Raw genomic sequence first — 24633 nt, 5'->3', positions numbered from 1 at the left:
GGTGACAGGGCCATGCTCTACTCGACAAGGCTGCTCATAGCTGAAGATTACAGAGGACTTTTCCTGCCAAACTGAATCTGTGGTTCTGTGGTTTCACGCTAACCAAGAGCAGGGATGATGACCATCCTTGCTATCTGTCTATTCCCGTCTTCCGAAGTCTCAGGAAATAACCTGCCAGCCCCCCGGAATCACGGATGCCCAGGCTCGGGCTGCGTTCTCGGCGCTGGATTGGTGCTGCCTGCGCCGCGCGCACCGCGCTAGTCTCGCACCCCCCCGGCGCCGTCGTACCCTGGCCCCGCCCCCGCCTTTGGCCCCGCCCCTCAGCCCCGCCCCGCTATCCCGGTCCCGCCCACTCTGCGCCCGCGCCGCTCCCGCGCCGTCTCCCCCCCCCCGGCAGTGCGGTGCTGCGCCGCGAACATGGCGTCGGAGGGGATGATCCTGACGAACCACGACCACCAGATCCGCGTCGGCGTCCTCACAGGTACCGGGCCGCGCCGGGCACGGCGCTGGGGACGCGCGTGGGGCGGCCGCGGGTCAGTGCGCGCCTCAGGCCGCCCTGCGGGGTGCCCCGCCGGCCGCCCGTCTCTCCCGTGGCGGCGCCGCCGCCGCTGCGCAGGGAGCGCCCCTCCGCCGTGCGTGCGGTACCCGAAGCCCGGAGCCGGGGTCGGGGCGTGGGGGCGGCGCTCCGGCCGCCGGCGGACAGCGTGAGCGGGGCCAGCCGGCGCTGGGCAGCGCTGCCGCAGGCGGGCGGGCGCCGCAGCCACGGGGACTGACCCGGGGATAACCCGCGCGAAGGGGACGGAGTGCGCGGGTGGGCGAATGCCGGAGGGGATGGGGATCCAGGACGCGGCCGGGCTTCCTCCGAGCGCGGCGGAGCCGGCAGTGCGACGGCGCGGGAGAAGGGAGCCCGCGTCCGGCGCAGGCTGCGGGCCGGCAGGTGCCGGGCCTGCCTTCCCCGGGCGGGAGGCGGCCTCAGCTCCCGGCCGCGGGAATGCCTGAGCTGGGCACGCTCCGCACGGCAGCTCCTTTGGGATGGCTCCTTCCCCTCCCCCTCCCTGGCCTTTAGTTTGGGGATCGGGAGGGGGCGGGTGGGGATGCTTGTGCCTGTGTGCTCTCTGTTGGGAGGGGGAGGAGGGCATTTATGATGCTGCCGCTCATAGCGCACGGATGACCTGCGGTGGCTGCACAGAAGGGCTCCCGGAGCCGGTGCGGGTGTGACGGGCCGGGGGCTCCTTTGCCGGGGAATCGGCGGTATCCCGGAGCTCCGCGGAGCTCGGCGCCGCGGGCGGCGCGCCCAGGAGCGGAGCCCCGAGGGGTTCCGGTGTACACGGGCGTCAGCGCCGCTTCTGTGCGAGGAAGGGGCGAGAGATACCGGCGAAATTTTTTGGCGTCAAGCTCTGTAGGTTTCACCGGGAGCCTGGGAAGACATGATTGTTCATGGAAAGCAGCGTTGTGAGCTCGCTCAGGAGTAGGAGGATGCTTGGAGTGAGAGAGGGGACATTGACGGCAGAGGAGGCCTGGAGTTAACCCTGAAGTTATTTATTCCCGCTAGCGGTGTTTAACCCGAGCGGCGCGTTCCGAGCCCGCGGCAGCCCCCGGCGCTGTTCCTCTGCCCGGTGCTGATCCCGCTGCCGGGAGCGAGGGATGGCGCCAAGGCTGGAGCCCTTCCCCTCCTTCCCTTCCTGCGAAGCGCTCGGCCGCAAGGTGATGGTGACGGTAAACCGCTAGGAAAGCACGGTAGATGCAAGTGGAAATCCTTAGCGTGCTTGTAAATTCCAGGCAGTCAGATCCTTAATATGGGTAGAGCGTGTTGGACCAGATGCAAAAGTCACATGGGGGGGATTTGTTCCCTTTGTTCCTGAAGGATAGGACATGTGTGCCACTACCTATTATTGTAAAAGTTAAAGTGGGAAGGGAGTGCAAGCAGAATGCATATTTTTCTTTGCGTATTTTGTGCAACTTCATGGTGTGTAACTTGGGTTATTATTTTCTTTTGATAGGAGTTATAATAATTTTCACATGTAAGTGTTCCCAGAATGCACTACCAGGCACATATGGTGTTATAATAATTAAAATAACTATTTAGTCTCTCAATAGGTTCAGATAGTCCTTCAGAATACACTTATTTTGTACTGTAAATCCTGTTTGATCATTGTTAAACTCTTTTAACTTTGTATCATAATTTGTAATTTCATTGAGAAGAGCTTCTGGCCTAATTTTAGTATTTTTTTTTAGAGGAAGGCCAAGAGGCATAACCAAACAGTACAGTTTTAGATTTTTTTTCAGCTTAATGTGGTTGTTTTGAATTCCAGGCTAACAATTTTTGCAAATAATTATTTTCTCATTTTGAAAGGGGACACCCTGGTTTCTCACAATTTTCCTAGCTCCCTTTTTGTGTGTGTTTGCAAACCTGAAATAAAATGTTCTTTTCTGCTCTGGCAGCTCCTTTAACCTGGAAAGAGAATATTTGTACTTTGGGGGATTTGGACACCCTAGCTGTTTCAGCTATGAAAAGACAGCAAATTAAAAAATGTACTCTTCTGAATTTTTCTCATAGAAATGAACTAATGATACATGCTGCTGTATGGAGGAATAAGTGTAGAAATGAAAAGGTTAGGTATGTGGACTATTTTTTGTAACATTTAGAATAGCTTAGTGATCAGAAAATGAGATCATTAACATAACGCGACTGCTTTAACTTTTCTAATTAAGATCATAGGCATATGTTTGTTTTCTTAGCAGCATATACTTGTGGTCTTATCAGCACAGGCATACAGATTTATGCTCCTGTTAGACTTGGTATACTCAGTTTAGAAAATAATCAGTACTGCACCTTATGGTCATACTCAGATGGAATTTAAATTTACTTAGGAAGGAGTAGCTGTTGAATTAATTTGGTGTAAAGTTGTGTGTTTATTTTTAAATGAGGACATATAAAAATTATTTGGGCACATTTTTATTCTTATCTGTTGTAGAGACTGATGCACATGGCTCCAGAGAATGTTGAGAGTGAGTAATGTTTGTCATAAAGCTTAGTTTCATTACATTGTTTTGTTTTGAGTAAGTTATTGTATGTGTTTTTGCTTGGTAGACCTCTGTGATTGTGTATGTATCGCTAGTTTCATCTAGAAACAAATGTGTATTTTTTCACTTGTGGCAAATTTGGACAGGTAGAGTGGATTAGAGAAATAGAAATCTTGGTTATTGTTTACTAAAGTAACTGTGTTCAAATGCAAATGTATGCAGAATGTAGCACCTTGGGCTTTTTTTAACAAAAATTACATGTTAATTTCTCTTATTCGCAAACTGTGGAGGTCTTTTAGTTAAGAGTCAATGATAAGAACAAAATCCATAATTAGGACATTTTCTCAACATGAAAGAACTGTCTCCCTGAAATCAGGAAAAATACTTTGGTGTACACAGCATCTATGGAATTGAAGATGACACTCATGCTTATTTTTGAGTCTCTGTGTAGAAAGTTGTAGAGTTAGGCTTCTTTACTGAAACAGGAGGAAAAACACAACTGACTGATTACAAAACTGTGAAACTTGCGAAATACAGGGTTATGTCTTATGCACATAGGAAGCCTCACTGGTTTGTGGATAGAAATATGAATTCTAATCTTTGTGTGTTATCATTTCAATAAGTTTTCTAATTTGTGAAGAGTGGAACTGTGAAAGTGTCATATTCAGCACCAGTGTTTAATGAAGTGTTCAGATTAAAGATACTGCTCACTTAGGTTCCAAACCTAGGTTTTCCCTCTGCTACCTTTGATATGTAGTGCAAGCACATGAGTTGCTAATAGAACTTCAGTATTATGTTGTTGTGAGTTTACTTTTATGGTAAAATACATTTTAGGAGGGCTATGATGCTAACTGTCAGATTGGGAGATTTTTGTGATGGAATAACGGAGTTGGACTAACAATGTCCAAAGCTTTATCATTTAAGTGTTCTGGATATCTTCTTTTAAAAAGAAAACAGTCATAGAGAAAGAAGAAATGTGGGGTAGATAAATGAAAAAGAGGAGAGATCTCCACATTTACAGTAAAGGCTGGATTCTATGCATGCTTTGTGTGTACTGTTGTGCATCAGTGCTTCCTTAGTAAAGTACTGGTACAGAATTACTCTGGTTGCCCCTTGCAAGCCTTTCATGTTTGGGATATCTCTAACAGAACAGTTGTTAATCTGTTGTTAAGTTGTTAAACAGTTACCAGTGGTGTCAAGCTGCTAGACCTGGTGTACTAAGCGCAGAATTTTGTAATGTTGAACTTGGCTAGAAAAGAGGAGAAATTGTGTGCTCTGGCCAGAGTTGAATCAATATTAGGTCATCCTTCACTGGTGGTGGCATTGGTAACAGTTATATAATCTGTGACCTTTCTTGTTTTGTCAGTGACTAAAGCAGACCCTTGACTGGAACCATCCAGAGAGTTCTGAATGATGTTGCCATCTCCACTAGCCCAATGGAAAAAAACATACTCTGGCTCTCTCTGGTTGTTCTATTTTGTGCTTTTTTTCTCTCCATCCCCATTATCTTCTTATTTGCTTCTCTTTTTGTTTTCTCTCCAGTAAGCATTTAATGTAGCTGGCCAAAACTCGAGATTTTGTTACACGTTTGTTTTTTACAGAATATTAGTGATAAAAAGTTGTCAGATTTTGGGTTGGCTAATAACTCTTCATTCAGGTTGTCTGCTTTTGAGGCAGGTCTGTGAGAAAGTCCTCACCAGACATAAACACCATTTTCTGTCTTTGCTCCTCATTTTGTATTGGTTCTTCCTTGTTTAGGAAAAAACTTTGAGGCTAACTTTTTTCCAGGACAGTTTTATTGTGTTCAGTATTGCTTTCAATGTGGTACAGCCTTTCCCTTTCATAACGGGAGTAAGGAGTTTAGGCAAATTTCTCTTCAGATACCTTGTTCTTCCTTTCTTCCTCTGTGTAAAGATTAAAACATTTTCAATGATAGCTGTGGCCATAACCTACACAGTAAAGCAGACAAATGTTTCTGGATGTGTGACTCAGACCTGATGTCCAGGTAACCCTGTAGTGTGGAAGATTACAGCCTTGCCTTTGTGTCTGAGACTCCTTAGTTGGTTGAAATGACTCTGAGCGTGGACATTGTGTCTGAATGTATCACTTTGAAGCAAGTTTTCTTCTGAGATGGTGAGGCCCTTATCTACATGACAACTGCAACCAAAGAAGTTGCCTGGGCAGATCTGAAGTTCAGTGATATGAATGTTTTGTAAAAATTATCTTTGAGAAATATGACAAAATACTTAGGGTGTCACTATATGTTGGTCAGACTGTTTTAGAAATGTATAGGCTGTCTGTTTCCCAACTGAAAAGTCATTTGCCTCTTTCTAATTTTATGAGATACCTTCTCATGACTTTCCTCTAACTGTTCATTAATAACATGCAAGTTGCAAGATCTCTTAGTGATGGTGGCTCTGTTCATGCTTTGGAATTAGTGGGAAACTTTCTTCTAGACGCGCTTGTGGTGGGGGGGGGAGGACTGACACTAGGTTTCCTAGGAGTTATTGTCAAATTGCCCTACTTGTCCAAATTGAAGTTGCTTAGCTTTTTGTTTGTGATCTAACTTCTGTCCAGATTACACTTTATTGGGCACTTATCTTCAAAACATAGATTAAAGGCAGTACTTTCTCCTGGGAGCCTTAGTTAGAGAAATGCTGTGCTTCCATTAAAGTATTCTGAATTCAGAGTAACATTGATTTTCTCACCTGTAAGACTGTCATAATGTTGAGTTTATCCATAGAAACTAGGAGATCTCCCTGTTTGCCATTTGTAGCTGTACATCTTTCTTTTTGACTTTATATGGCTAGGATGATGAGCTTAATCTCGTGAACATGATCAGTAAAATCACCTCATTTCCTTTTTGTAGTCTAACTGCATTTTACCTTTTAAACTTAGAGGAAGAAAGTCCTTGCTTTCTCCCCTGCCATTTTTTAGTGTATGGCATGGAACAAAAACAGGTGGCTGAAATCTCTCTGATAGAGTGGACTCTTGTACTTGAAATGTAACTTGCTTGCTATAGTACTGTTCCTTTTGAATGGGAAGTAGAAACACTGAAACTAAAAGCGCCTAAAGAAAGAGATGAAATCATGCATGTATAGTTGGGAAATAATACCTACCTGTGTAAGAAATGGGCATTAATTTGGAGATTTATGTCTTTTTATAGATCAGGGGTAAGAAGTTTTGTGTACTCAGTGTTTCTTGATTTGGAGTTTACTTATCCAAATACAGTTGAAAGACTTCCATCTTCACCCACGCTCCATGTCTGTGGTTCATATTTAGCAGCACAGAACATACCCATTACAGCATGTTTTCATTTGCTTTTCTACGTTTATATTCGTCGCCTTTTCCAGTACTGCAGGAAAACTTTCCATGTTATTTACCTTAAAAATTACTGATTGTGAATTTCATGAGAACCAGCTTAGTTCTGGGATAACCTGGTCTGCTGGCTTTGTTAATTGGACAGTAACAGAGTACATGATCATCAGGCCGTGTTTTGGAGAGTCTAGCATACAAAATTCTAATACACAGATACAGAATTCCACCTTTAATGTTGATTTAGCCATAGCTGTCTGGAATTTTTTGTAGGCAAGCAAGAATAGATTCTGTTGTCTGCAATTTGTTAGATTCTTATGCAACAAGAGGACACGATAACTAAAAATGAGAACAAATTTTACTTCTTGTTAGATATTTATAATGTCTTGAAGTGTGAATTAAGGAAAAGAAATAATTTACATTCTGTTCATATATGTAGATGCACTATGCAACTCTCCGCCTCTTACACAGAAATGGCCTTATAATTTGTAGTGTTGTGTATGACAGAATTCTTCTTGAAAGTTTAACAGAATGCCTGAAAAAGGTCTCCTTGAAGAACTGGAGGGTAATAACCATAAGGGAAAAGAGCAGGTAGCAGCCTTTTTCCTGTGGGGTGTTTTTAATTAATAAAAAAAGAGCATAGCCTTTGGCTGTTTTATCACAAAACCATTGAAAAAATAATTTAAAATTTAAAAAGAACAGTAATTGCATAAAAAGTGCTTGGGAAAAATAGACCTAATTAGGCAGTTATCTTAGAAAATTTCATTTTGCAAGTAAGAGACTTGTATGTGATGTTTTGTTTACTTGTTTTGTTTTCAAGCTAATTTACTGAGGCCTGTTTTATGCCTAACTTGTCAAGTGGAAAAAAATTAGCATAAACCTTTAAGAGTAATCTTCTGTGTACATTTTGCAATATCCTGCAAAACAGGGCTCTATCATACAGTTACAATGTGGGTAAATGATGTAAGGAATAAAATGCATGTCTGTTCCCTATACTATGAAATAAGCAACAAGACTTCCACTGTCTGATTTGAATGGTTAGGGAATAGCTATGTATAACAAAACCTATTTTTGAGCAGTAAAATGTTTTTTGATATATACCATGACCTTCAAGAACTGACTCAACATTAATTTAGCTTTATATATGTTAGGGAGAACAGTAATCTTAATAATTACAGATGTATTATGACATTTCATTATGTATTCAGCATACAGATTGTATAAGTAGATCTATAAAATAAAATATTAAGAATTGCATATGCACTTACAATCACAAGTATAGAAGTACATATTTTTACTTCCTTTTCTATTCAATTATATCACTTACTGTATAGTAAAGTGAAGAACGTGAAGAAGCAGAATACACTTGGGATTTGAACTATAAAATTTTTGTGTGCTTTTAGTACTTACTATGTGGTTATGAAATTGTTAGTTTTCTTCATTGTCCTGTATATTGTACGGAATTTATGTGGAATATTTTTCCTTTAAAAAAATCTTTCATGCATGTATTTTGTTGGTTTTTCTGGCTATTGTATGTGACTTTTGAGATCTAAAAGTGGGAAGTAGAAATTAAAGTATATGTTAAATTATATGGTGCGGTTTTATTTGGGTTTGTGTTTTTTGGGTTTTTTTTCCCAGGTATTATAGTTTGGAATTTTTGGGAGGTGGGATTATAGGTGCTTTTCTTTTTTTTTTTAGATGTATGCTGGAAGGGATTTAAATGCATACTGAAATCTAGAAAGTAAGTTGTTTATTCAGAATCATTTTATGGGAAGTTGTATGGATGAAAAATAAAACACATTCTTTGGGAATTAAAATGAATTACAGTAAAGTGTCTTGCAGATCTGACTCAGAATGGAAAGGCTTCTAGAACCTCTACAAATTATGCTTGTCCTTAAAAAAAAGAAATTCCCTTTATTCTTATCAAGCTGCTTTTGGTGCCATGAGATGGGCCACTTAGGAAGGAATTGATAGCAAGACCTGAGGTGAAGTCTGTAAAGTCTTAATCCAGTAATTCTTGAAGAAACATTGAATATGGTACTAGTTAGAAATTCTGCAAACCAACACACTTCTACGCTGCTATTTCTTACCCCTTCTTAAAACAGTTCTCATGGGATCAGGAAGACAAATCAGACTGCCAAAGAGATGTTGTTGAGCAGGTATGTATCCTTCTACTAGGTACTCACAAATCCTGTCCTGGGAAACTGTGAGTGGCAATAAGTTTCTGGAAGGAGAAGATTTCCAGGTATTCAAACAGATATGACAGAGTTTCCTACTGACATGACTCTTTCATATGATGTAGAGTAGTGGCATAGCAGTGTGAATGGTGAGAAACCAAAGGCTTACTATGGATTCCCTGTCAGAAACTTCACCTTGGAAAAAAACTGGGAGAAAGCAGCAAGATGCCTAAAGTAAGTACATATCTGGTGAGAAAAATGCTTGTTTCCAGGAAAAAAAAAAAAAAAAAAAAAAACCACAAACAAACAAAAAACCTATAAGATTAAAGGGAAAATGTAGTTCTCCTTTCCTCTTTTTTATCAAAATTTCTCATGTTAGTTGTATGAATATTCAAGGCAAGAATTAAATAAGCCTACAGCAAATCAAAGATTCTTAAAATCAACTTCCATGAAGAAATATGCTGTAAATTAAGCATAGTGAGGAAAAAAGTTGTGAAACACCTTTAAAAGGGAGTGCAGGGACAAAGTGTTTCTGTAGATAATACACAGAAAGCTCCAGGGATGCTGAGATGAAGTTGCAACAGGTATTCCTATGTGTGTAACTCCTGCTGATTAAAACTTCATCATTGCTGATACACTGATTTAATACTTCAAAATTTAATACTTAAAACTAGAATTTAGCTGAATGTAAATCTAAGTACTTCTGGTTTTAGTAAAATGTACTTGATGGTAGGCTTTTTTAATGAGTGATGTAATCAAGCAGACTGAAAAGTCTGCAAGAGTAATTTCTTTCCCTCCTAACCTTCTATTGCAAGAGATTCCAAACCCTTCTGGTCATGTGGACATATATCATGGCATTAAATTAACAAAATAAAGAAAAGAAGAAGCCAGTAAAAGATCTGTAGAATAAACCAGGAGACTGAGGAGGGTTTTGAGACTTTTGAGAGAAACCTCTTAACTTTTTCAAGTAAATGTGACTACCGGGTAGTGCTGTATGACATGATTCTTTGGAAAGAAGGCAAGGCACAGAGCTTTAAAAATTTGGGAATGGTCATATTAGTAAGATGTATGTGGTTCAAGTTGGGTATATTTGTTCCAGAAACTGATGTTTCAGAACCTAATGTTACTCTGATATCTATTTTTTAGGAAAGTGTTGTGTTCCACAGTAGGAAGGTAAGCTGTGAAGCCTTAAGGTCTGATCTTGCAGTTAAATTCCAGCATGGTAAGAATTAAAGCTGTTACCAATGTCTCCAGTGTGTAGGACCTTCTTATCTGAGTGAGACTCAGGTTTTTTTCCTAAGCATCAAAAATCAAAATGGAAACTCTAAAGTTCATGTTAAAAGCTGATGAAAAAAGCAACTGTTGAAGAATTTCCTGTGATTGTTAAGCTTCAAGGAAGCTCACCTGCCTGTTCCTATTTCTTTATTCCAAAGGGTATAGCTCTAGTTTATGCACAATGGTTTCAGTACATGACTTTTCTCTTTGGCTTGGCAGTTGATCAAAGAGAATTAGAGAAAATACTAGTTGTCATTTCACCATTGTTATGTCAGAAAAGGGTTCAAGTAGACTTTCTGTGAGTGCTTTGATGAACAGAACATCTTTCTGGAAAAGCCATCTGAGGCAAATTTCTGTATAGCATTAAACTGGGACATCATGGATTATCTTTAATATTAGAAAAATCTTTTAATTCCTTGATAGCATGTCTTGTATTCCATTATTGTTATGTGTAAGTTGCTGTGAGGACTCATCAAATCATAAGGGAGATTTTAGATGTGAAATAGTAATAATTTTCAGTATTTCTTACCAGAATAGTAGCAGCTTTTAGTATACCCCAGAATAATTTTAGCAGGTCTTCACATTCAGATGAGTCCTAGCAACCTTTTTTGCGCCGAACAAACACCCGCTAAAAATGTTCTACCTTTACTTCAGCCTCCAGAAGTAAATTCAGCTGTGCATATGAAAAGTATGCTGAGGAAAACTACTTTAAAATGAATGGTTGAGATCTTATTAGCATCTAGAAAGCAGCTGATGATTAGACCACATTCAAGAGCTTTTTCAGTGTTTTAGATGTTGGGAAAACATCAGCCTGGAGCCATTTGAGGTGATAGTAAAATACATACTCTAATTCCTTCTAAGTAGAAATTTAAACTCTAATACCCCCTAGATGCTGACATTCCAACTAGCAACCATTGAAGAAAACAACTCCTCAGATGTAGAAATTCCCTATATTTGGATAATTAGGTACTCTCTCAATTCTTCAACGATAAGTACACAATTAAAAAATATTTTGTTCTGTACCTATGTAAGTCTTTTGACTGTAATTTAGTAGGTTAACTTATGTTCTGTGATTTCATTCCATGTAAGTAAAGTCTTTGATATCAAGTGCTGCTGCTTTAGAGAAACAGATCTTAGTACTGGGGGCTTCACCTGCAGACTGCTGAGTGTGTTTTGCCTCACACTAGCTCAGAACCCATGGAGTGACCTCAGTAACTGTTGGAGTGCATTAGATGCACTTGTGGAGTGCATCTCGTTTAGTTTTGTCCAAAGTGAATTCCACATTCATACTTTGATTCTTCACTGCAGTGTGAACCAAAGTGTGGTGAGTGGAGACTCTTGGGAGACAGGTTAAAAGCCACATTTTTGGACCACAAAAAACTAATACAGACACACTGTTGTTTTTTGCCTCCACAGGGTTGTGTGTGCCTCTTAAAATTCTTGTGCATGCCAGAGGGGTCTTCCCGTAGGTAGCAATGAGGAGAACTTCCTAGAAATGGAAGGTGACCAGGAGGACACTGGTTCTTGAACTGCTCTTGTGCATTTTGTGAAGGTGATGTGGGTGAGGGCAGAACCTTTGAATATTTGGATACTCTAGAGAAATTGAGATGTCTATTGTTAACTAGCCTTGAAATTACTCTTAAGATAGCACAAAGTTCAGTAGTATGTAGAGGTATTTCAAATGTCCAAAACTAGTAATAGAATCACAAACTTTTATAAAAGCTATAGCTGAGGAAATGACAGAAAAAGCACATTTAAATTAATCCTTAGTTTGAACAGGCCCTCCTTGTGCCTTGTATCTGACTTGTCTGTTAGGAAAATACATGCAGCACCTTTTCAGGGATTTTATCTTCCTGCAATCACTACATCTCAAGGTGAGTTACTGAGAGAATTTTCTTCTGGTGTACCAGGCAGTCTGCTATAAGTGGCCACTGCTTTAGAACCCAACAGGGCTCTGTCCAGGTTTAATCTTGGGTATGATTCTATCATCACTCTTGTTCACTGCCATGCCATGCTGTGCTGGCATAACCTGTTGCGTGGCTGTGCAGACAGGGAACTGAAACAGCTGAAAATGACCCTGCCGAAAAAAACCCACTGGATCTTCTTGAGCTGAATCAGTTGTGTCTTCTGGTTCAGCACTGAGCTCTGCAGACTTCTGCTGCTGTAGGTGAATGGTGAACAAGGCTGGCAATTTTTTACCTCTATTGTAATTTTTTTTTTCGATTCTGTTCTGTCTTACTTCTGCCATTTCTTTCCTCTGTGCAAAACAAACTTAACTGGTTAACCTAGTGGAAAAACTGCTCTTCTTTTGAAGAATTAGTTTGCTGCTGCCAGAACAGACTGAATCAACTCAGCAAGGGACCTCAGGAGTGCCAGTTTGAGGGAGGAGCTGGACTGTACAGGTAGGATAGGAAAAAGTGGGACAGAGGACTTCTGTTTTCTAACATAGCTCAAACAGATGTAATCATGTGCTAATTTTGTGTAGTTCACTTGCAAAAATTGGGAAGGCAGTCTTGACACTCCTTTATTTGGCTGTGTTGCCTCCTTCCATGCAGATATTGCTTTGTCAGGCCAGGTGTCCTCTTGGTGGTATTTACTAGCTTGTGCTCATGGGCAAGCAGAGACACTGCCTCTGCTCAATAATAAGCAGTAAAAAAAACATGGTGAAGAAAGAGAAGGATTTGCCTGTTACAGGAAATTTTTTTGAGGAGAGGGTAAGTCAAGATATATTTTTCCATTTTGTATGTAAAGATATTTGATTCATGTAGAAGTAGGAGAATATGAAGGCTGTGCTAGGCATTTATGTTTAGCAAAGAGCTGAACATCTGAGAACTAGCATGGTGGGTAACTAGAAATGCTGACCATTAGATTCCTGCAGTGTTAAATTTGGGAAAAGGTGAACACTACGTTACGCATTATCAGGCGTGGAAGGTCACTTTATTAAGGTATTAATTTTTTAATAGTTAAAATTTCTAACATTAGTTTTTCTAACTTATTATCTTGACTATAGTTTGCCTGACACAACTAGTTTGAAGACCATATAAATGTAATCAATATACATACCCACATAAGCATTTATTATAGTGTGTATCAGTAATTTTTAAAAAAATAAAAGTGACACTTTTGCCAGGTCTGATTTCCCTTTTGCTTGACGGATTTCTTTGGCACCATTCAATCTGTCATCTTACTTGCACTCAGTATAGCTTTCTAAGCCTATCTCTAGCTCAGTCTAGCTATTATGCTAACTTTGAGGCTGCTGGCCTGATATGTACTAAATGGCAGATGATGTGCTACTGACTTATTTTTCTTCTGTTCTTCATCAGTCTGTATACCAAGTACTTAAAGCATCTGCATGCAAGATCATAATGTAATTTTGTTTCTGCCCTCCATATCTTCTTGCTGATGTGAACAGAGTCATTACCTTTTTCTTGAGTGAACTGTTATCCATGTGATTGATGGAGGTAACTGGACCAGCCAGTCAAAGGCATCAGCTATTTAGGTAAGTCAGGCTTTGAGATTCTTGATAAATATCAAGAATCCCCCTTAAAATGGGAGAGGGTTGGGGTGAAGATGAGGATAGATAATTTAGTTGTATAATTGTGGTCAGTGGACCATGTGCACTTATTTAAGTCTTTAACTGCAGCTCAGAAGCCTGCTGGTCCATGCATTTGTGTAATATTATGTGTTTTCGTGGTCTCCATGGCTACTAATTATGTGCAGACCATGATTTTGGTATCGAAAGGCAGTGTTTTGAGATAAAGGTAGCTAGCTAAACTGAGTTTTGTAAATTGCAAATGTAAGTAACATCTTCAATATTAAGGTACATCTATAGTGGAAGTGTGATTTTTGAAACAGCAGAAAATACTAAAATGCTGTAGTCACTGTAAAAGCAATCATAACATAAAAGTACAGTTTGGCTAGGAAAAAAAATTAAGGATTAATAATAAAAATGGAATTTTACAGGAAGTGTGAGAAAAAGAAACTATAGAAGGAATTGATAACCACATTATGTAAAATCGAAACAATATTATAAAGGACAGCTTCTAGCAAATAATATAGAAACCAGGGTTATACAAATGACGTGTGAAGGCTGTTAATGGACAGCAGACAAGCTCAACAGGGAAAACATTTGTGTGCTTAAGGTCTGTAGGTATGTGCAAGCATCCTGTTCACTAGATAAAGCTTAACAGGAGCAAAATTAGCAAATTGGTTTTATGAGATCAATAGAGTAATAAACTAAATATACTAGATGTTCATAATCCCAATAGCCTTTCCTTAAAAATCCCTCGCTGTGCCTTATTCAAAGCTGAAAATTATTGAATCTTTTAGCAATTTTTTATGAATTTGTTTTTTACTCCATTGTACTAATAGTGAAATTAATCCCATCTCGAGCTCTCACCTGTCCATGAGCTCTCATTTATCCCAGCAAAATTATTCCTATGTATGGTGAACAAAATGTGAACTGATCCAGATGATAGTATTTTGCGAAGCCAGCTTTCAGTGAATTTCTTTCAGTTTACTATGAGTAAATGCTTGTGCCCACACAGTAGAGAAGGGAACAAGTTGCTGCCAGTGTAAAGAAAGTAGGATTTTTTTTCGTTTGCTAATAATGCATGAGAAAAACTGATCTTTTGCCAAGACACTAGTGGCCCATGTATTTGGGGAGCATACTGTTGCCAGGCCTTCAAAACTTTTTTGTTTTACTGTAGTTCGCTTTTATCAAAATCAGAAGTTATATTCTTTGGAAAGATTGCATGGATAAAATTAGAGTTTGTAGCCTTGTGCACCACCCATTGGCCGCTGATTTCAGTTTCAGAGTCAGTGACCCGAGGCTACATACAATGCTCCAAAACTCAATTACTAGTCATTCACTTAATCATGGTCACAGAAGCATATTCTGTTTGTGTATCTGTAGGATATTTTTCTTTTTTTGGGGTATGAAGGGATCGGCCTCCTGGTTCTGAAGTAACTGTGCTACTTCTGGTGATGTCTGGTTGATCTGTGAATCTGCTCCTGCATTACTAATGTCTCATCTTCCTTCAGGAGACCATCAGATTTTGTTTATTTTCATTACTTTTCTTTATTAACCTGTATAGAATTACCGGATATTTGTTTTGGTTTCAGAATTTAGTTACAGCTCTTATTACAACTGATAAAAAAAGGAAAAGTTTTGAAAAAAGGTGAAGAGTTTCAGCCATTCCTTTTCCCCCTTAATCTCCTCACCATGGAGCAAGATGTTACTACTTTCTTAATGACTGCAACAAAAGAAAGCATTAAAAACCTTTAGCTCTTCTTTAAAAACAATGGAAGATAAAGATGTGAGGCCAGCAGATTCCTTTGCTGTCATTTTCTTCCATTTCTGACTTTTCATCTTTGTATTTGGTGTAGATTATGCTGGCTAAATACTGGAAATGGCTTTTTAGTGCTTTTCTGCTATTTTTTGCATTGGAAAGACTTTTATTTCTGTTCTAGTACAAGTTTTATTCTTTTGTGAATTGACAAAGGCATACTTCCTTTGGGACTGACTGTAAAATCTTTTATTGCCTGTAACATGACAAGTTATACTGAAATCTTTCTCAGCAGTTTTGTTTTCTTGTTGTTTTTTGGTTTTTTGTATGTATGTGTCTTAATACAGAGTTTGTTGATCAAATACATCATATATCTAATTCAGATTATTTTTGGTGTTAGATGAAAAAGTCAACCTCATGAATGCAACTAGATTGAGGGTTTTCTTACAGAATTTCTATTAAATGTAAAGTGCTTCTTTTCTTGCAACTTTTTTATTTGTACCTGCTTTGAATTGACATCTCCTGGAATCTCAGGATTTCATTATCAGGTCAACAGTCATAATTACCTTTGTTTTCTCATTTCTTTCTTACTTTTTTTTTTCTTAAATCTGACAGATAACAAGGCATTTCTTCCACTTTGCCTCACATTCCTGAATGACTTCATAGGCAACTCTGTGAAAGGCTTTCCCCATGGTCCATTTTTCCTGTATTAGAATAGCTATGAGAAGAATGTGTTTTCTGTCTATAATTGCTTGTAAATATTACCACTTTTGACCATGGTTGTTTCTTTCAAGGCTTTTTTTCTCTGTGTTTCTTTCATTTTGCAGCCAGTGATCTTTCTAATAGTCTGTTGTCCAGGAGGATATATCTGGAGAATGTACTGCTTTAATGCTGTACAAAGGAAGTAATTGAAAGAAATCACTAAAGGATATTGTGGTGGGTTGACCCTGTGCAGCAGCTGAGCCCTACCCAGAGGCTTACTCACTGTCCCCAGGCAGGAGGAGGGACAGAATTAGAAAAGCAAAGGTGTGGAAATGTATCAGTTGAGATAAAGGAGTTTAATAAGTGAGGGAAAGGTGCCTCACTGAGATCAAGCCAGACAATATCCACTGCTCTCCATTTACCAAGCCAGTCATCTCCTGGTAGAAAGTTTTTGTTAGGCTGGTCTCTGTGTTTGGCTGAATTTTTTTTCTACCTGTTAGCCAGACAGTTATAAAAGTCTAATTTTCCTTTGTATGTGGCCTTCTACCAGACAAAAAGCTCCAATAAGAAATCTTATAGCTTGTTCTGCAAATCTATCTGCCCCCTTTGTTCAGGAATACAGGCATTTTGTAGATCAGTGCAAGGAAGCAATGCCCCACTATATGGCTTTGCCATCTGGTACACATCCTCTAGGATGAAGAAAGACTTTTATGAACATTTTTTGTCTGTTTACATTGTTGGCTTTTCTACAATTGGTAAGTAGGATTTTTACTTCTCTCATGTGTGAGCGGTTTGTAGTTGCTGAAAAAGCTTTGGTGATTCATCTCCTTTTCTTGTCCCTTCAATGGATTCAGAAATGGAAATTCAGCTTCTATACTTTCAAGGAGTTTCCTTCATAAGGAAACAAAAGTATACATTCTGACTGTAAGTTCCATTTAAGTCAATATAATATGTTTACAATGTTCCCCTGGTCTGTTACACAACTATGTAATGCCAATTACCGTGCATGGATGATACATCTTAAGATACAAACTAGTTTTTTTAAAATTTTGTAAGTGAATGTAATGGAAGAAAATCCTTTCACTGAGTGCCCAAATGTGAATATTTGAGTAAGGATGTGGTTTAAAGATATTTAAAGCTCACAGTACTTCACAGCTTGATATGCTTCTATGATTTATTCTGTATTAAATGCAATTTCAGATACTAGGTTGTGACTGATAACATTATTCACTGTGCATGAAGTTCTTTCTGCCAAAATACATTACTTATTTATACATTATGCAGGTTTCTTTTATTACTTTATTACTTACTTTTATGTAAGTACTTTGCAAATTCTCAGGTAAAGAGGAAATCTTGAAACTTATGTGCTACATAGACTACATAGTAAAAAAAAAGAGTTTTTACATCTCTGGGGGCAGGAGCCGGCACTCAACTGATATGCAAAGTCCTGAAATAAACTTGGATTCTTGTATTAGGTTGGACTCACTCATAATTAACTTTGGCTACTCTAGCCTGATTTCTAAAATATATCTTAAAAGGTAAAAACCACCCATTGGTTATTTAAGAATTTCAGGAGAACTAGTATAATGTAATATAAGAGTTAAGACATCCCTAGAGGACACGTCAGTTTGAGTATTACATGAGATGTCATTTATTAAATATGTATATAACAGTCTCTGTATCAAGAGCCTACATATCATTTATAAAAATAAAATTTAGCAGTTGAGAGATGCTCTTAGAGCACACATGATAGTTTTATTTCAGTTTTTCTGTTTTGAAAGAGAGTGGTTTTTTAGGATTTTTCTGTGCTTGAATATTGTTTCTTACTAAGCCTTTTCACATCAGGTAACCAGGATCAGATGTGTTGAAAGCATTACATGGACAGAGCTTTGTTCTTGGACTTACTCTTTTTAGTTCCTTGTTTTTTTAACTGAATATTTTTGTATAGCATTTGTTAGCTGAATAGGTAAAATTCTGCTCAGTTTGTCTACTCTGTTTTAAATGAATGCCCATATAAACTCACTAGTCTGTTGAAATTAGCTAATTCAGAGAAGTATAATCTGTACATTTGAATTTCATAATGTATATTTTCGTTGTATATTGAGGGTCTAAGAGGATCAATAAGCTTTGGATTTTCCCTCACTGTCTGTCATATTAATATTACCAAAGCCTTATCTATCTGGATGAGGCCTAAAATGCAGTCATTAAACTAATGGGAAGACATGATATTTAAAAAGAGTATTCTAAAAGTAATAATTATGTATTCCTTTGGTAATTAAGGTTTGCAAACCTCTTAATTTACTGAAGCACTAGTAGTCTTCTGGAAATTACATACATGGAATAATACATTTTGCCTTCCTCTTGTATCTGAGTGTTTACTTCTAGCTGCATCTGTTCTTGCTCCAGGGATAAGAATTTGAGATGGGAAGTTGAAGAAGCTCCAGTAGTTTTAACTTGATGTGGTACTTGAAAGTATGTAACAGTTTCTTAAAAAATGAACAAACATTTCACAATTCATTTATCATGTTGATCAACGTTTGGTGAACATTGCCTTTCTTGTGTCTCTTAAGGGTGGGCTGAAGATTTTTGAATGAAGACAAACAAAAAAATAGTACATGATCCAAAAGATGCAAGTTGCAAAAAAAAAAGGAAGAAAAGCTGCAGTTGACACAAGAAGGTGGTTAGCGTTAACATATAGTGTGATAATGGATGTCAGGGGCAGAGGAGGGTGTTAAGTCATTGTTTTAGACTTGTGAGGTGGATTTACTAGGGTTTGTGTGTTCCCTAAGCAGAGAATATTGTGTTGATCCAGTAATTTGGAGATATTTTGGTTGCTCCAGGGAATGCTGTATTAAAAGTAGAAGCAGTTTTAAATATTCTGTAAAATGGAATGCATTGCCTTTATTATCTCTGTGGAGCAGTGCTATTAGGAGCTATATCCCTAGTTACACACTTGTGAAATTAAAAAAAGCTTCATGGCTGGAAGGATGCCCAAATTCTATAAAATCTTGTATTTCTGAAGAGATAGATAAATATTCAATCAAAACCAGGTATCTGTAACACTTTATAGGCTAGATCCAAAGAGAGACATCGATGTGGTGATGCTTCAGTATCTTAAACTTTAGGAGTTTGGAGCATGCAGTGGGAGGGAAGAGAACAGGGTTCAGATATTTGCATTTTGAACTATCATAGAGTTTGCTTCTCCTGTTAAAGGGCAAGTAACAAACAGAAATAGTCCATGATGCATGGACTAGAATCTAGGTCTTTTCTCCCAGTTGAGCACCCTGGTTATTAGGCTACAGTGTGATCCTTGCTAATTGTCCAGATGCCATAGCATTTTGATTCTTAGCTGGGTAGCCACCTAGCTTTAGCAGACAAGAAGCGTGTTACTATCCATCCTTTTAGTTTCCTAATTAAAGTGCTCTTCTGGGAAATAAATGCATGGGTTTGAATCTCCATATGCTAACAGGGAATTAAAGCCAAGTTCCTTGCCTCTGTGGTAGTCTCTGTAATCCAGTATGTATCTACAGGAGAAGCTGTGCATTGGTGGTCCCAAGCCACTTGCAGACCCCTGTGTACCTTGCAGTGCTGTTACACAGCCCCTTTAACCATGTGCCTTTCCCAGGGGCTGTGTTTGCTGCCTCAGGTGTCACCTCTGTGTTACCTTGCACATGAATGAGCCTCCTAGCGTGGCTTGGTGCAGCTTCAGCCTTCTATTAAAGTTTCTACCAGAAAAATTAACTGCATTTATCATCTCTATTTCTAGGGAAATCCTGTGGTGTTTGTTCTGTCCTTTGTATAGGACTTGAGGACCTGAATTTTGCTTATATGCAAAAATACTTTTATTACATGCTGCCAAGTGTTCAGACAGTGAGATGATGAGAAAACATCATGCTTATCAAGTATTTGAATACGGTAGTAGCAAGGAACACTGTTTTTTGTTGCCATTTAAGTAAAAATATCTTAACAGTTAGAAAGTTCTGGGGCCACCCAGCCTGGATGCTTTATTAACACATCTGAGGGAGTAAAGCTGCTGGACAATTAGATTTCCTTTCAGTTGTTTAAGTTAAATAATAATAATTTTTTTTTCTTTAAAAAAATCGAAATAACTAACTGCCTGCTTTACTTAAGGTTTTTCTTGCATGGCTTCTCTGATGCAGTCTTCTTCAGTGTCTTCTCATAACAAAAATTATTTGGGTATACTTTAAGATTGTAGCAAGTAGGGAAAAAATGTTGGATTGCTCTTCCCACCAGTCTTCCCCACAACCTTGTTGACATGCCATATGATTAAAAAAGAAGAAAGGAAAAAATATTTGAAATCAGTTCTCCTCCCCGTAGTTTGCCTTCCTAGATAAATAATTCCATGGTAGTTCACTGCATTTTAAAATTATGTACACTTAGTATTTTCACAATTATCATTTTCCATCCTAATTTTTTTGGTAGCAATGGTTGTATGCAAAATCAAAATTGAAGTTACTCCGAGTGATTAGTGTCAAGTTTTTTGGTTTTGTGTTTTGCTGGGGCTTTTTTGGTCGGTGTTTGCTTGTTTTTTTTGTTTTGTTTTGTTGGGGTTTTTTGTTGTTGGTGGGTTTATGTTTGTTTGTTTCTTCTTGAAAAAACATACTGTGTTTTTGCTTGTTTGCTGGACTTCTTTTAATCTGATAAGGAAAATAGTCCTGAAAAATATAAAAAGTGCTGATGTGACCTTGTCCGTATCTTAGCTAGCGGGTGCCTTTAGAATAAGATGGTACTGCATCATAATTTCCTGATGAGTTACAGCATCATGATGGCATGTGCTCCCACTCAGAATCTATTTTAAGAAAGGACAGAAGCACTTTCTTATAAGTAATCTTGTACTCAAAAATACTGGATTGGAGTGAAGAAAGTCTACAAAGTAATGATGTTCTTTCTGGAGATCAAAAGAGAACTAATAGAAAAGTAATTATTTAATCTGTATAGTTAAAAAAAAACTTGGCAGAAAAAAGCTTCAGCAGCATAATCTCTCCCTTTAATATTAGTCTATACATCTGTCCATATAACAGATTCACACAGCAGAAGAAGTACTAAAGACTTCCTCAAGGAAATTCATGTCCCACTTAATTAGGCAGAACTTTCAGAGACAGTTATTGTTTAACACTGTAGTGGCCGTCAGAAGTTGCAGCCTGTGATTTGGAAATTTGTTATCAAATTTTCTGTGTAACACAGTATCTGATCTCTATGCTAAATGTGCCTATATTGATACTGGTTTCAGTTTGTCAAGAAAATGTATTTCATTTGAGCACAATGATTGTAAGGGGCAAGTCTTAAGAGGAAAACTCTTCAGGATTCTGTAAATACTGACCTACTCTTGGATAACTCTGTATTTTCCCAGAATGTAAGGATTCTGAAGTGTTTGAGGATACTCTGTACAATTAATGTTAATTGAATTTGCCTTAATAAGGTGAGCACAAGTTTTTATAAACCTGTTAGTTCAGATTAGCTGTATTTTAACCCAAGATCTCTATCACTCAGCTACATTCACTGTAAACTGATCATAGAAAACGTTTTGTTATAGCCTTATATTGCACTTAGGAAACAGAGTAGCTGAGTACTACCATTATACAGATTAGTACTAATACAAGAAGAAAAACTAGTACAAACCTAAATATTTCAAATCATGAGCCATAACATCATCTGGTGGACTAGAGTATTTTTATCTTCTTTCTGTGCTGTTTTCCTATGAGCTTCCTATTTTCTGAATATAGATAATTCAAGTATGCTATTAACACATCACTACTTCTTGACTGGCATGTGGGAATAACCAAAATTTGGAAAATGGAGCACAAAGGGGACTGACTTCACCTAGCTTGCTTATTTTTACATTAATAAAATCTTTAGGTCTCTGCAGTCTTCACTTACAAAATTAGGATTCTGTATTTAATGAATGAGTGCGGTGAATATGTGTGTAGCAAGAATTGCATGATTAAAAAACAAAGAAACTTCCTAAAGAAATTTGACCTATAAAGCAGCATTACATTTTTAAGGTTTAATTAGTGGGGATCTGCTGTGAGTAAAAAAGAGCTCTTTCTTTGGAAATAGATATACCAGTTTTGCAAAGCATTCTTTTCTATACATGTAATAAAATCATCTCTCTGTAAGTATTGGAATTCTACATAATTATAGGGAATACATATTTTTGTGGCAAGCTCCTTCCTAGCAGCAGGCTTGGCATGTTAGTAATTCTGGTGGAGGTAGTGTACTGATTCAAATCCAATGAAGAAATTGAAAATTACTTGGAGGATGCAGTTTCTCCCAGGTCTCCAAACAGTATGGTGTTTTAGTCATGCTCATTTTGTGACCAGGTAGCCTGTAGGATAATTGTTAGGTTTCTGTTTAAAGGTGCATTGTACACTGAATACTCACTTCATAGCTTCAAAGGGAAAAAAACCCCAAATAAACAAAGCCCCAAAACTATACCAAAAACATGAAGAGGGATATTTCCTTCATGACTGACAGAGCATTCATGTGAGCAGAACACAAATGAAAGCATATTGGAGATAAGATTTTTGAAACACTGTAACACTGTAAGTGCAATACCTTGCTTTATTTAGTATGGTTGATACTGGTTTTTGTTCTGTTCAACAGTTAATCTGTCAAGGTTTACCTGAGGTATGGAAATGTCATTGTTTTGATCTTCAGTAGATGTGTAGCTTGAAAAACATTTCTTTTTTACTGACACTGTGTGTGGGGGTACATTTCTGAATCTCAGTTTCAGATAATATGAGTACTGTGTGACAGACTGTAGTGGGAAATTGGACTTCCCAGGAGCTAGGGAATCCTGGTGAGGTCAGCTTGTTAACCTGTGCCTCTTGAATTGGTTGCCTGAATGTGAGTTAACAATAATGCTTGTCTGAGTCCATTGTATCTCAGTCAAGCTGTCAATAAGTCAGAGTTCTTGCATGTACAGTTTTTTAATGTGAGAGTATTGCCTTCTGAGAAGTCTCCCTCTTCATCTGAAAAAAATTGAGCATGCATTTTGACTTATTATTTCAGTTTCCACTAATAGGATAAATTCCTGTTTTCCAGCCTGCCATTTTTAAATTGAATAATATAAGTAATCTCCTCATTGGATGGTCCTGTCGTAGTTTAATGTCCATGTGACACGTTTTCTATTTCTCTATTTAGACTAGAAAAATAAAACTAATATCCAGGGTCAGAGAACACTTATTTTTTCTTTTCTTGGTGTCCAATAAGAAAATGTAATTACAGTACTTTCTCAGACTAGAATCAATATTGCATACTACCATGTTGTAATAGGCATTAGAGTTAGTTACATAGCATTTTTGCTTTTCCCTTTCTTGTGTCTCAGTTTAACCTCTTATTAAAACACAAATAAGACATATCTTTTCAGGATTTTTTTAGTCAATAGATCCTTTAGATAATGTATTTATAGTTCTATAATTGTAACACTTTTGTAGCCGTAATTTCATTTAATAGTATATCAATGGTAATGTTTTGATCAATAAGGAATCCTCAGATGTATATATTTATGTATATATTTGTGAAAAATCTTGCTATTTGTCTACTAGCAGCATGTTTTCTTTTTTTCAGCTTGTGTTTCCTATGGAAGAGGCTTTTGCAAGTGGGAACTGTTACCTTATTTTTGAGCTCTTTGGTTATTTTCAATCAAGTTTGATAGAGGAATAGCAGTATTGAAAATTGTATCCAGCAAGGAAAGGTAGAAGGAATATCCAGAAGGAAAGGTATATGGAATATCCAGCAAGGAAAGGACTTCTGTGCAAGTTCATCCCTTCGCAGACAAATGGCACTTCATTTATTCCATCACCCATGGAAATTCAGTTTACTGAATGAACTGTACTGAATGTAGAAACACAGAGGATTCAGATATGTATTTGCCTTCTTTTTGTTGGGACATCATTTAAACCATATTGGGATATCATTTAAACAATAGAAATATTTTTCATAATTTAGTAGTGGACAGTGACTAGTACAAAATGTTTCAAACTTACTGCCAGTTCACATCCAGAAAAAAACATTCTTCTGAAGTACAGTAAATTAGTGGAGGATGTGTGTGCATTCAATATGTTACATAGTTTTTTGCTCTGCTTTTTCATAGTAATGGCTTGCCTATTTCAGTCCTGCTAAGCTCTTGATTGCTGTGACACATTCTGTTTATCATTATTTTAGAATAGGATGTTCAGTTGCAGGACTGTGCTGTCAAAAAATATGTGACCGAAACTGAATGCATCTCATCAGCTTGCAATGTAAAATGAGAAAGAACAATGGGTTGTAAATGAGAAGACATTGCACCATGAAGGAAGAGGCAAGGAGGTCTCTGCACAAGTGGTGAAAATTAAATTCAAAAAAGAAAGGTTCCTATTAAAAATTTCATTGGGTACTCGAGCACAAGACAGCTGAAAGTAAGCAGCTGAACGGTTTTTTTCCTCCAAAACTAAATATTGGGTTTGATCTATGATTGGGCAGTAAAGGATTATAAACCATGCTGTGGGATTAGATATTCTTTTTGTTTTTATTATTTTACAGAAACTTAATGAGCAAATCCAGGCATATACTCCATGTGTTCTAGCTCTCATTTCTCCTTGCACAATTCGTTATGCACATTTTTTCTTGAAGTTGCCAAAATACAAATCTGCTGACACTTTTTTGCTCCCAACATGTTGCATTTTAAAACTTTAAATAATGACTCAAGATTTGTATTAATTTCTTAATATACTGTTCTTGTTTCTATGAAAAACTTTTTTTTTCTATGGAAAACAGTTTATTTTTGTAAATAACACTCAGCTGTTATTTTCCATGCAATGTCCATGCTCAAAGGTAAAGACTGAGTGCCA

The 24633-nt window shown here is 38.1% G+C and overlaps 1 protein-coding gene across 6 annotated transcripts in view; it reads left to right on the top strand.

Moving 5' to 3' along the window:
- The first annotated feature begins 353 nt into the window (after positions 1 to 353).
- GPHN (gephyrin) overlaps positions 354 to 24633 on the top strand; it is a 268694-nt gene continuing 244414 nt past the window's right edge. For all 6 annotated transcript variants that reach the window (XM_030949405.1, XM_030949403.1, XM_030949401.1 and 3 more), the window contains exon 1: positions 354 to 481. In XM_030949405.1, the coding sequence (XP_030805265.1) occupies positions 418 to 481 (64 nt within the window). In that variant the 5' untranslated portion in view covers positions 354 to 417. The remainder of the gene's footprint in view (positions 482 to 24633) is intronic.

Source organism: Camarhynchus parvulus, chromosome 5, assembly GCF_901933205.1.
Source record: "Camarhynchus parvulus chromosome 5, STF_HiC, whole genome shotgun sequence".
Lineage (NCBI taxonomy): Eukaryota > Metazoa > Chordata > Aves > Passeriformes > Thraupidae > Camarhynchus > Camarhynchus parvulus.
Note: the sequence above shows the minus strand (reverse complement) of the source record. Positions and strands in the feature narration are given on the sequence as shown.